Source organism: Microtus ochrogaster, unplaced genomic scaffold (assembly GCF_000317375.1).
Source record: "Microtus ochrogaster isolate Prairie Vole_2 unplaced genomic scaffold, MicOch1.0 UNK18, whole genome shotgun sequence".
NCBI classification, from domain to species: Eukaryota; Metazoa; Chordata; class Mammalia; order Rodentia; family Cricetidae; genus Microtus; species Microtus ochrogaster.
The window spans coordinates 1,857,375-1,871,322 of NW_004949116.1; the positions used below are offsets into that span (position 1 = coordinate 1,857,375).

Below are 13,948 nucleotides of genomic sequence, written 5' to 3' on the forward strand. Positions count from 1 at the left end.
AGTTAACTGCATAGTTAGACTTGGGTGCTGGAGTTAACTGCATAGTTAGACTTGGATGTTTTTCTGCGACTTACCAGCTCTTTAGTCTGGGCAACTTAGCTTCTCAGCCCCCGGGTTTTCCTGTCTGCAGAACCGGGGTAATTGTATTTTCTTTGTGTTTTTGTGACATGAGAAGAGCGTGAGGCACTGTGAGAGTCAGGAGGGACAGAGAGATAGGCACGAGGGTTAGTCACGTTTCTGTTCTGACGCAAACAAGCTGATATTGTCAGATTCGCAACAACTTTGAAATGATCGTCAGTGAGCACAGTTTGCTTGTTTTTCTCTATTGTTTTATTTCAAGGGAGTATTCTAGGCTTGGTGTGCTTATAATGAAAGACATGAGTGGGATGTGGTTGGGAGCACTGCCGTCTAAACCTGTGTCGATGACTTTGTGCTTTTAGGTATACCAAGCTTGGCTACGCAGGCAACACTGAGCCACAGTTCATTATTCCGTCATGTAAGTAAAGCTCTTCCTTGGGTTCTAAAGGCTTGTGTTTCTCAGCATTATAAAGCTTTCCAGTTCTGTGTATCAAGGTGTTTGAATGTTTTTAGTGTCTTCTTTTAGACCATCACTCCAGTTCCCGGGAAGAGCTGCCTATTTTAGATGCTGCTGCAGGAGATGGCTGTGACCTGACCTTCCTTAAGCAGCGCTCTTGTGCTTGATGCCTTTCTCTGTCACTGGCCTTCTAGTTTTATCTTGGGAAGCTGCCAGAGGCCTTCAGTATGTCGTGAGTGTTCCTCCTGCTGGAGCAGTCACTCTGATTCTTCAAGGCTAGTCTGTCATTGTAAGGACACACAGTTTGACTGGCTTAGCCGAGTGCCGCATGGCACTGGACACAGTTGAAAGTCTTTTTTTTTTTTAGCGAAAATGAGAGGCCTACTGATTGTTCTCTCTGTTCAGAAGTGTTTGTTTTGTTTAACTTTTCGTCAGCAAAGTGATGCACTTAGGTGTCATACACTGGGCTCATCCTGACGTCCTTATTACCCGTGGAAGTCTTTCCCAGGGCTGCTCCTGCTTCAGAGGCAGAATTCTCTGGTTTGAATCCCAGAGACAGTTTGCCCACAGGGAAGGTGAATGAGCTCAGCATCAAGGGGAAACTTGGCTTCCCATACACCCCTCCTGAGACCCTAGAGCCCAGCTTAGACATCAATGGAGGAGAGCTTGGTTAGAATGTGTTCAGGCCAAGGCCAAAGCCTTTTTGTGGTTGGTATGAACATCAGATCACTAGACGATGCACCCCAGATTCCTTGAGGGGATTTAAGCCACAAACTCCAGTTCTGTGCTTGCTGGATAATGAGCACAGCTCTGGCCTTCTTGGGGAGTGTAGATGCCTCACATGGCTTTCCTGGTGATGGGTGTTATCAGCTGACTGTGTCCTCATTTTAAAGTCAGAAAGTGGAATGTTTGTCTGGAAAGACTGCCCAACAAATAGCAGGAAAGGGAACTTACTCAACAGAACCGTAACACAGCTCTGGAAGCCCAGAGGCCAAGGTCAAGGTGCTGCCATGGTTGGTGTCTGATGAAACATCTGGGCTTACAGATGTTTTCTTTCCCACTGTGCCTTGATGTTGCCTTTTCTCTGTGTGAGGATGTCTGGCTTCCTTTTTGTGAGGCCACCACTCTGATTGCATTAGGATCCTGCCCTCGTGACCTTTTAACATCCACTGATGCTCATAAAAGTCCCGTCGTCTCCAAATTCAGTCATGCTGCAAGTTGGGGCTTCATTCTGTGGAGGCACAGTTGGGTTCATGACACCTGACACCTGAACGGTGACCAGTCGCTGAATTTCGTGAGGACGAACCATCCTTCCCATGCTGAGTTGACAAGTCGGACTTCCTGGGTTTTGAAAGCAGAGATTAGATTTTTGACCTTGTGAAGTGGGTCAGCTAAAAAGAACTGACCATGTCCCCTTTGCTTTGCTACGCTGCCATCTAAAACTCAGCAACACTCGGTGGATGGCACCACTTAACCTGTCATCATTCACTGAGGGGATCGAAGGTTGTTATTAGCAGGAGTCACTGTCAAGAGACAGGGGAGCGCTCAGACTGGGGCTGTCAGAACCTTAGCAGTGGCAAAAGCTAGAAGACAGTAAAATGTCAAAGGACAAGGAGTAAAAGGATGGCAGTATTAAAAAAAGCTTTGTCTTAGCTGTTGAAAATTTTACATATTTATTTTTATGTGTATGGGTGTTTTGCCTGCATGTATATCTGTGCACAGTGTGTGTGTGTGTGTGTGTGTGTGTGTGTGTGTGTGTGTGTGTACTGTGCCTTCAGAGGGCAGAAGAGGACATTGGGTTCCCTGGGACTGGAATTTACAGATGGTTTTGAGCCACAATGTGGATGCTGGGAATTGAACCCAGGTTCTCTGGAAGAGCGGATATGCTCTTAGGTGCTGAGTCATCTCTCTATCCTCATCATTTTATTTTATAATTTATGGGTGTATGGATATGTAGGGGGGGGCTTGGGTGTGCATGTGGGTTTGTGTGTTAGTGAGTGCAGATGCCTATAGAGTCCAGAAGAGGACATCAAGTCCCTTGGAGCTGGAGTTACAGGCAACCTGAGCCACCTGAGATGGGTGCTGGGAGACAAATTCAAGTCCTCTGCAACAGTAGGGTGTGCTGAGCCTTCTCTCCAGTCCCAAGAATGGCGATACTGTTGGCTGAAATTGTCAGGGGAGAATTGCAGAAGCACCATTGAAGAAGTTAGGGCAGATGTGAGGGCTTCAGTTACCCTGGAGGGCTGACCCACAGCTTGTCCCCGGCTGATAGTGGACCTGGTTTTCTGTTTGCAGAGGTCTCATTTACAGGACAAGTCCTAGGATGTGCATGCTGAAGTGGCCTCAGGAGAGCTGGATCTGGAGCTATGCCCTAGGCTTGCCTGGCATGCGACAGACTTGTGCCTCATAGTGCAGGAAAGAGTGAAGGAGGGAAAAGGGAAGATGGATGGGAAGAGGGGCAGAGAGAGGGAGGAAGGGCGTGTGCTGGGGGCTGGAGCAAGGTCAGATTTGGGTGTGGAGAAGTGGAAGCTAATGGAAGCTCCATGCAGTCTGCCAAGAGATGGGATTGAAGTTTGGAGAAGAACCATGTGGTCAAGACTGGATTGTCTTTCTAGGGGATGGCATTTGCATGTTCACATGGCCCCAAGGGCTTCCCTCAGGGCCCGGGCACCAGGACTAGGCTGGCAGTCCATCTGTCCAGCCTCTGTTTGGGTCCAGTTTGTTGAAGCTTCTGTGTAGACTTGGCCTCATTGTTCGGAGGAAGTTTATTCTTTCTGCTGTATTTTTGTTTTGAGGTTGCTGGAGACTGTTGGGAGCCACTGAAAGGTTCAGTCTAAGCAGGAAGAGGACGGTGGAATAGGGAATGGTGGGAGCAAGGAAGTTCCCTGTGGTCATTGCATGCTGGGAAAGTTGCCAGAAGGTGACTGACTAGGTGGGAGGCTGGGAGCTCTGGGGTGAGAGCTTGACTGTAGAGGCGTCCTCAGGTGGTGGTTTTTATTGTTCTTTCTTGAGACAGGGCTTACTATGTAGTCCTGGCTGGCCTACAACTCTCCATGTAGACCAGGTTGGCCTCACACAGATCTGCTTGTGTCTGCCTCCCTGAGTGCTGAGATTAAGTGTGTGCACTACTCCTGGCCTGTTGTTTTTCTCCTTTAATTAAATATAGCTTTAAAAATTTGGTTCGGGTAATAAAATGCAAAAATAGAATATAGTAAAGACCCTTGAGCCCACTCCCCACAATAAGCACATTAATGTTCCATGTTCACGTCAGAGTAAACGTGCAGTCGTGTGCTACCTAAGGAAGTGCTGGCCAGAGGCCTTGGGAGATGTTTTAGTGTGAATACACCTGCTATGAGATCACCCAGACTGAGTCTCTCAGATGACAGATGTCTGTGATTGACACCTTTCAGGCTGGCTCTCAGCCCCTCTCTTTCTTCTTCACCCTTTCCTCTCTGTCCTTGCTCCCTTCCTCTGCTGAATAGTTTCTGTCTGGGTTTCTAGTTTTGTGTTTCAGCTTTGCATCATATATACAAGGGCTCACTGCTCTGTGAATTTTTAAAACAATTTCCTGCAAAGTTTTAGCATATTTTAAAAAGCTTCTTGAGTGTTGTTTTTCGTATCTATTGCTGCTAATGCATGCAGGTCTAAAGCGAGAGTCTAACAAGAACGTACCACTTAGTCTCCTTTTGTAGACCAGACCTTAACCTCCCAGCCCTCATGCCTCGCCTCCCTGTGCTGGGATTACAGACAAGGGCCATGTGTCCAGCCAAAATCTTTAGAACATGAGCATCTTCCAATTTTATTATTGTACGGAGCAGGGTAGTGAGCACTTCCATCTGCACACATGGTTTCCCCAAGGGACCCGAGATGCTCTGGTTTCACTGCAGCTCTGCAAGTGCCATCTCCTGGGTTCCGTGCTGACCTCAGCCCACTGGCAACATGAGCGAATTTCTGCTTCCTGACTGTTAACCTCAAGTCCAGCGATTGTAAAATTATGTCTATTAGCATTAAAGCTGAGCATCATTCAGTGCCTCTCCATGTTTTTGTCCAGTTTTAAAACTGCATTTTTTAAAAAAATATTTCTTATTGTTTATTTACTTTATTTTATGTGCACTGGTGTGAAGGTGTCAGATCCCCTGGAACTGGATCTTCAGACAGTTGTGAGCTGCCATGTGGGTGCTGGGAACTGAACCCCGGTCCTCTGGAAGAGCAGTCAGTGCTCTTAACCGCCGAGCCATCTCTCCAGCCCCTAAAACTGCATTTTTTTTGAGAACTTTTGGTGTCAGAGGGACAGTAGTATCACGTACTGACCTGTTACAGGTATCTTCTTCTGTGTTTATTTTTGTGTATATTTTTGTGGCATTGGGATCAGAACTTGTGTGCATTAAACACTGAGCTTCCCTCCCAGTACACCATGACATTTTTAAATTGATTTTTTTGTCATCTAGAAATTTTAAATTTTGATAGAGTCTAAAATTTCAATGTTTTTCAGCTTGTAATGTTTCTATTTTAAAAGGTGCATTCCCTTTCCAAAAAACTCGAAAGGAATTTTGCATTTTTAAGTTAAGTTTTGAATATGTATGAGCGAGAGCTAGCTGATCTTATTTTCAAGTACAAGCCAGTTGCTCCAACAGCAATGATTGAAAAGTACATTCCAATTTGATATTTCTTTTTCTTTTTGTCAGATTGAAGTAACATTTATGCTTGAGAATATTTTTTCTTGACAGAATTTCACCATATAGCTCAGAACTTTTAATTGTCCTGCACAGCCTCCAGAGTGCTAGGATTACAGATGTGTGTCATGATGCCTGCCCTATACTTGGAAACATTTTGGTCTTTATTTTGCTGCATTGTTGCGTTCAACTGTCTCTGCTCCAAGTATGCACTTTGAGTTCCAGGGCCGAGTCATACAGTTTTCTTTAGTGGGTTTCAGTTTTCATTTTTTGAATGATTTGACTCTTCCTTTAGACTATAAATTTTAGAGTTAGTTTAAGTTGATTATAACAAACCATGATGAGGTTTTGATTAGAGATACTCTTATAGGCTAATTAAAAATTTTGCCTTTAATTTGGTATTCATGGATAAGAATTGAATATCCAGTTCTTGTTTATGAATGTAGTATGGGTGTTTCATTGTTCATTCATATCGTGTGGGGTTTTTAATAATGTTTTATGATGTTATTTAAATCCTTTTACATGTTTTTTGCTAGTTTCATTTTAAGGGACTTTTATGTTTTATTATTTGTGAATTTATTTTTAAAATTAAGCTTTCTGATTAGTTATTGCTATGCTAGCACATAAGGACACTCTGGTTTTGGAGCCATTGAGAGTGGGTGCTGCTCTTCAGAGGCTCTGGCTTCAGTCCCCAGCATTCCTGCTAGGCGGCTCACAACTGCTGTAGCTGCAGCTCTCGGGAATCCTGTGCCCTCTTCTGGACGATGTCGTCGTCTGCAGTGCACATGCACGTTCCCACATGCAAATACATATGTGCATAACTAAGATAAAATAGATCATAAACAATAATGTTCTTGAGATTTGCAATTTGGTTTTTACCTCCAGCGATGTTTGCGTGATAGTCTGCAGATAGAACTTCCTCCCCTTCTCTCCCTACCCCCACCTCTCTCTGTGTTTGTGGTATGTGAAGATGTTCATGTGGGTGTGTGCACACGTATATGCCTGTGTGTGGAGGCTGTGTCCATGTTCATTGCTCTCCATATAATTTTTGAGACGGGAGCTCTCTCTTAACTCAGAACTCATGAACTCTGCTAGCCTGGCCGGCTCACCAGCACAGGGGTTCTGGATACATAAGTCTCTGCTTGGCCTTTAATTAAATGCTGGGGATCCAAACTCAGGTTCTCTTGCTTGCATAGCAAGCACCTTACAGATTGAGCCCCGTCTGCAGGCCATTGTATTGCCTGCAAGTAATGGTGATGCTCAGCTTCTAATTCTAGTCTTACTGTGTTTCCTTACTCTGGCTTGGTTGGTTATTTATTTATTTATTTATTTATTTATTTATTTATTTATTTATTTATTTATTTATGTGGGGTGCACAGGCCACAGTATGCATGTGGAGCTACAGGACAACTTTCAAACATCAATTCTCTTCTACCATGTGGATCCCAGGGATCAAACTCAGGTCACCAGGCGTGGTGGCAAGCACCATGTAAGCCATGTTTGGGGGCTGTTATGTTGACTAGAACCTTTATAAAAATAGTGACATAACTGGGATTAGTAGGCGCTTTTGTCCTACTGAGTTTAAAGAGAGTATGGTTATAGTGTTTCATTAATGGTTCTATCTAGGTTTTTGTGACCATGCTATTTCAAGTTTTAACAATGTTCTTAGAGCTATGCCTGATACCACGTAAGGCAAGAGAGACAAGGGAAGGGGAGAGAGAGAGGGAAAGGAGAGAGAGAGGAAGGAGAGAGAGAGAGAGGAGAATAATGGTGCAGTTTGGCTCAGAAAAATGTAAGTATGATGTGTATTTATAGTACGTGCACAATTACAGATATGTTGCAGTTTAGACCATGTATATATCATCATTAGACAAATGGACTGGCTCAGAAGGGTGAAAAGTGTTCTCTATAAATGGGAAGTTGTTGAGTTTAAGGTTATTTTTAGTTATGTAGTGAGTTCAAAGCCCAGACATGAGACTGGCTGTCTTAAATGTCTTAAACAAAAGCTAAAATGAGAAACAGGAATAAACTAAAAAAAAAGAGATGATCTGGGAGCTGGGCAGGATGACCCAGGCCTGGAATCCTAGCATTCAGGAGGCCAAGGCAGAAGGATGGAGAGCTTGGTACCAGCCTGGACCAAATACTATTCTATTCCAGGGAACTGACTTGAATACAGTGTGTGTGCACCATTGTATGTTTGAAGCTGTATCTGAAGAATGTTGTGATTCTTGTTCTAGGGCCTTTGTTTGATACTTTCATATCTGTGCTATCTCCATCTTAACTAGGAGTTGTCTTATTTAAGTTGATATTTCTGGTTCTTATTAGGGTGAAAATTGGAATTTGGTTTATTATGCTGTGAGATTCTTGATCTTATTTTAGGGGGAAATGACCCCTGTTTCTGCCATTTTGGGGTAAAAGAGCAAGTTTTCCTCTTCACCTTTTTGGGTATGTAATTGGAAAGGGTGTCTGTGTTACTGCAGGGTGGGGAAGATGTCCAGGCTCTGTAGGTTGCTTGCGTTGGGGTATCTGGGTGACCTCAGCCATTGTTTAGGTGAACTCTACCACTGAGCTTCTCCGCTAGCCCAGGTTCTGTGCATCTTTATCGCTTTACTTGGATTCCATTCCCTGCCATCTAATTGTTAAAGAGGCACCATTTCCTCCTCCCACTTCTTCCCTCCCTTCTACTTCTCTATCTCATGCTCCCCCCCCACACACCTAGAAAAAGTGCCTTAGTTCTGTTATGACCTAGGCTCATACTACTTGTTTTCTGTGAGGGATAAGATTTACTTTATTGTCATTTAAATTTTTGTTGTCCTCCTTTATTTCCTATTAAAGTGTTAGGGTTTTTTTTTTTTTTTGTATGTGTGTCTGTGTGTGTGGGAGGGGAGGAGGGGAGTATGGCCTCTTACGGGGCAGCACGAAGGAATCGCTCTGGGGAGAAATCAGAAACACTGTGACACTGGGTCTATCCAATAATTGGGCGTTTAAGTCACTCTCTTTGGTAGTTTGGCCAGCTTTGGCTTCAGATGACTTAGGACCCTTTCCTTCACTTTGTTGCTGTTGTGATTAGTTCTACAGAACATGCTTCAGTTTGAACCTTTCACTGACACTCCTTGAGAGTTCAGGCACATTTTCAGTGTGGTTAGTATTGTCACTGGGTGTTGCTGTGTCCCCACTGAGTGTGTGTGCTGCACCCTGCATTAGAGGTGGTGGGACATGTCCCTTCCTTTCATGGAAGAGCACTTCCTGCAGGGCAGCTAGCTGGGAAGTGCTGGGCTTTATGTTGAAAGGGGACTTCATTTTTGAAGCCACCACACCGTGTGACGGTTAGGTCATATCACAATGATCGCCCCGCCCCCTGGGAGGTACACAGGATTTTCATGGGGAAATTCTGAGGAACTTCATTCAGTTGGCACTGCCGTTTATTTATGCTGGTGACTGTGGCTTCACCAAACATCCATTAAACCCCTCTGGATGCTCCGTTGGCAAAGTTGCAGAATTAGGCTCATGTTCGAAGAATTTGACATAGTTTGAACATTTTCCAAATTCACAATTGGCGTTTCAGTAGAGTAGAATGTTAACACGGCCCACATTTCTCTGCTGCTCACTGGTGGTAGTCATACCTTCCCCGTAGGTACCTATGCAGATTCAGTGACACAGCAGAGTGCTCGGGGATCTGCATGTGCCCGTCCCCAGAGAAGCAGCAGGAGACTCACATTTTCTGACTCGTGGTTTCCACAGACTGGTTGGTGGGCTGGTTAGCATCCGTTGTGAGAATGCATTAATGGAAGTATGGTGGGCTGTTGGCCGTTGAGAACAGGCCTCCAGTTACCAGGTCGGCAGGGAGAGTTCACAGGAGGGGATGGTGTTCCACAGAGACCTGATGGGGAGAAGGAGGAGCTGAAGAGAGCTCCAATTGTGAACGCGGGTTAGGAGTGTCAATGCAAATCGAATCTTTGTGAAGCATTTTGCAGTTTTATTAGATGTTAAATTCTGGAGTGAGGTTTATACGGTTATTTATTACTAAGTATAGTTGCAGCTATGTACTGTTAGGATCTTCTGTGATATGGTTGTTTTAATATTGTATTTCTCTTTTTGCAACAGATGCCAGCCCACAGACTTGTAGTTTTTCATTTTAATTGAAAACCACTGCTCTCCCTCTATAATTAGACAATATATTTACAAAACTATTTGATGTCATTTTATTAAAATGACTTAAGAGCATATAAGCAGTATTTCTCCGTTTCCCTTCCTCTTTTATGTTGTATAGAATTCTGTTCCCTCCAAGCTGTATTTTACAGCCCATATATGGCCCCTAACATCACCTGCTTTCTTACGAGGTTTCTCCAGATGAGGTCGATTAATAACATCGCTTCTGTGCCGACATTAAAAACAGTTCCCCTGCATTACGCTGAGATGATGTTGGAAAAGAGTTGTTTGTTTCTCTGTTATTTCATGTGTCCATTGTCTCCCGTGAGCACCCCAACCACAGGCAAAGCCTTAGCATTCACCATTTACTGTACAACCACACAGTTTATGTTATCTGTTCTTGATAATTCAGATAGCACGTGGATAGTGATGGCATCTTTGTGAAAGATAAAACTTTTTTCTTTCCCCCCTTCAGGTATCGCCATCAGAGAATCTGCAAAGGTAGTTGATCAAGCCCAAAGGAGGGTGTTGAGAGGAGTTGATGACCTTGACTTTTTCATAGGGGATGAAGCCGTGGACAAACCTACCTATGCTACCAAGGTAAAGCAGTGCCAGCAGGTCTGCTTGTGTGAGTGCAGAGCTGGGAACAGAGCGTAGTGTGCTGGGGAAATGAGAGCTTGTCCGGAAACCGTACTGAGAGCTGTGGACTGTGGCTTTCTTCCTATGCTTGGGTGGAGGTGGTTAGCTGAACAGAGGGGTTTGTTTCTCAGTGGAGAACCATGTGAGTTAACAAAGGCCTGAGTCGCACAGCCCAGCCATCAGCAGTGCCCTCGAGGAAGAGCTGCCTTTCTGGGGAGCTGCAGGTTGACTAATGTACCTGTCAGATTTGGGAACTTGTAGACTTGAACAACTAAGATGCACTACTATTAAAGCAGGTGCATCTTTTAAAAATAATTTAAATTACTTTTTAAGCTCAGCATACAAAGCGATGGATTGCATTATGGCATGTTCATACATACATGTCATTTTACTCTGTTCTTATTCACCCCACTTCCTCTAATGACCTCATGACTTCTCGTATCTTCCTGCCCACTCTTGCTGGTTCTCTCCCTTCCTCCAGATTTTCCTCCTTTCTGCTCTGATGACACACATATTCCATTATTCTCTTTTTCTCCCTTCTCCCGTAAGATCGCTTCCTCCACATTCATGGTACCCTTTGACTTTCATGCATCACACCCCCAACACAGACATACACACAGAAAGAGAGGAGAGAGAGAGAGAGAGACACAGAGAGAGAGAGACACAGAGAGACACAGAGAGAGACACAGAGAGAGAGAGTAATTTAAATCTAGGTTCTATATAGAGAAAACATGCTATATTTGTCTTTCTGCATCTGGCTTATTTCATTTACCTTAATAATTTCCATTGGCATTCATTTTCCTGCAGTTGTCATGATTTTATTTTTTATGACTAAATAAAATTTCATTGCATATATGTACTACATTTATCTGTTGATAGCCATCTAGCCTGGTTCTATTTCTTAGCTACTGTGAATACACAGTGATCATTATGGATGTGCATATAGCTCTGTAATTTATTGACTTACAGTCTTTCAGGTATATGCCCATGAGTGGTCTCCATGAGCTTTACAGTAGTACTGATTTTTTTAAAGATTTATTTATTATGTATATACTTTCTATGTGCATATATGCCTACAGACCAGAAGAGGGAGCCAGATCTCATTACAGGTGGTTGTGAGCCACCATGTGACTGCTGGCAATTGAACTCAGGACCTCTGGAAGAGCAGCAGTGTTCTTAACCTCTGAGTCATCTCTCCAGCCCTGTTTTTAGTTCTTTTTAGGAACCTTCACACTAACTTCTACAGTAGTTGCCACAGTTTTCAGTCCCACCAGCCCTGTGTAATAGTTCCCGTTTCTCCACTTGTTCACCAGCAAAGCAGGCCTTTCTTCTGTAAAAACAAAAGGACCAGAGGGAGTTGCATGGGGAATGAGCTCTGCCTGCTGCCATCCAGGTAGTACTTAGAGGTGAAGCAGTAAATTACAGTACCTAACTTGGTCTCTTGTTAAAGTGTGTTGTTGAAATGTGATTCACCATGAGCCTCCCACCAGGAGGCCTTTATTCTGTTGGGCTGCACAGCCTCCTCTGCACTTGTGCTGTGAAGCCGTTGCTCCTTTCCATTTCTTACTATCTGGATACATCTTGCTTCCTTTTGCTCCAGTGGCCTATACGACATGGCATCATTGAAGACTGGGATCTTATGGAAAGGTTCATGGAACAAGTGGTCTTTAAGTATCTTCGTGCTGAACCCGAGGACCATTATTTTTTAATGGTGAGTATTGGAGCCAAGAGGAGTATACTCCCGTGAATTCCAAATTACCTAGATTGTTAAACATGAAAGTCCTTCTAAAGACTTACTTAGATTTTTAAACACAAAGTCCTTCTAAAGGTTTTCACATGAATCAGGCTGCTTTAGGGGAAATACCAGAAAGACACACACACACACACACACACACACACACACACGTACTAAAATTATCTGGAACCTAAATGACTTATCACTCTGCAGAGCAGGAAGGCCAGAGTCTGGCTGCCCTGGGCTGCTCAGTTCAGCTGCTTGGAGATGGACCCATCTTTTAGTTTGACCTCTTCTGTTGGTTCTTGGGTGCCCCAGGATGGCTGTCCAACTTTCTGTGCTCCCATCTAGAAGCCATTCTTGGGAACCTTCCCAGTGGTTTTGCCCCATTGCCTGAGCTGTCTGTGGGTTTCTTAGACTGGGCGGAGGGTAAGTACTGTGATGGACTTCCAGCACAGGGTCTGGAGAGGGAGGCGTGGCTTGTGTGGTAAGTAAGTGGATGCTGTGCCTATTTTATTGCAGAGAAACCTCAGCCAAGACGTTACTTTTCCAGTGTTTAGATCTTATTGTAAAAGGGAGCTGAGCTGGGTCTGCACCCTGATTATTGTACTTAAGTATTGTGTCAAACAAAACACAGAGAAATGAGAAGAAATACCACTTGGGATCTATGGGATTTCATTGTTCTATTCAACATAATGTCTCCTTCCATAGAATATTCTTTCTACATTAAAAACAGCCTCATGCATAAAATGATTTGCTTCATAAATAGCAACTCTATACAAGATAAGCTGCATATTAAAACTTACATGAATTAGCTTTGGTTTTTTCTATGCAAGTACATTATCAAATGGTTCAATATCCAGTTATAATTCTTTCTAATGTTTACTACATGTGCTCTTTAGAATTGTCTGGTGGTAGCTTATGGCTTTAATCCCAGCACTTGGGAGGCAGAGGCAGACAGCTCTCTGTGAGTTCAAGGTTAGCCTGGTCTACAGAGCTAGTTCCAGGACAGCCAGAGCTGTTACACAGAGGAACCCTGTCTTGGAAAACTAAAAGAAGTAACTACAAGGTTAGTAGTTACAAAGTCTATATATTTAATGTATATTAATTATTATGTTATAATAATATGTAATATAATATTATATTATAAAGTAGTGGGACAGGAGAGATGGCTCAGTTGTTAAGAGCACTGGCTGCTCTTCCAGAGGACCTAGGTCCAATTCCCAGTATCCATATGGCAACTAGCAACTGTCTGGAACTCTAAGATCTGACACTGTAGCACAGACATAAATGCAGGCAAAGCACCAATACAAATAAAATAAAAATAAAAACATTATTAAAAGAAAAACAAAGTGGTAACTACAAGGCTAGTAGTTATGAAGTCTATATTATTTAATGTGTATTAATTATTTTACTATAATAAAATATATTAATAATATATAATAATTATTAATTAGAATTACATTAGGATTTTAATTATATTAATCAAGGCAAATCTTTAAAGGTGCTCTGACCTTGCCCTCGGGCATATCTCCAAACTTGGAATGTCAAGTGTGACTCCTGTGTTTTATAGGCCTCTGTCTTTCCTGAACACTCACAGTGGTTGTATTAAATAAACAACCAGGTAACCGACAGCGTGTGAGTTACTTTGTCTGTGTGACCAAAACATATCTCAGATTCCACCTGCTTGGGTTGACACTTTTCTTGTTCTAGCTTATCAGTAACTACCTGTTGGATAGGGTGTTGCGGGAGGTCCTTCTGCTCCTCCAGCCTATAGCCGCTGAGATACCAGCCCATTGGTGTTCTCTCTCCCTTTAAAAAAGCGGCCACTTCCTTCTCTCGCTCTCTTCACTTCCTGCTCGGCTGGCGACTAGACTCCCTTCCTGGTTGTACAGAGGGCTGACGGTGATCTGTAAGTTTTTTCCCCTTTAAATAAATAATACCCTATTAATCATAATTCCAAACTGCTGTGGCATTGTTTGTGACTTACGCCAGGCACCATGCCCAGCTGCTTCCTGCCTGCTTCATCTTCGTGAACCAGGACCTCTCCTCAGCCTCTAATTAAAGGGCATCTAACCTAAGGCCTGAGGAGTAAGTGCAGGTGCGTGTCACAGACAGTTTTCCTGACGAAGAAAAAGAGAAGAAAATGGAAAGCCACACAGAGTTTCTTTCTGTTTCTGTTTTCTCTTCTTACTTTCTGTCCCTCTCTCTCTCTCT

The 13,948-nt window shown here is 43.4% G+C and overlaps 1 protein-coding gene across 2 annotated transcripts in view; it reads left to right on the plus strand.

Annotated features, from left to right (window-relative positions):
* Window positions 1-13,948, plus strand: part of Actr3b (ARP3 actin related protein 3 homolog B) — a 96,214-nt gene that overhangs the window by 42,080 nt on the left and 40,186 nt on the right. The window contains exons 2-4 of one of the 2 annotated variants that reach the window (XM_005367449.3): window positions 441-496; window positions 9,833-9,957; window positions 11,597-11,707. In XM_005367449.3, the coding sequence (XP_005367506.1) occupies window positions 441-496; window positions 9,833-9,957; window positions 11,597-11,707 (292 nt within the window). The remainder of the gene's footprint in view (window positions 1-440; window positions 497-9,832; window positions 9,958-11,596; window positions 11,708-13,948) is intronic. The other variant, XM_026789412.1, reaches the window with a different exon arrangement.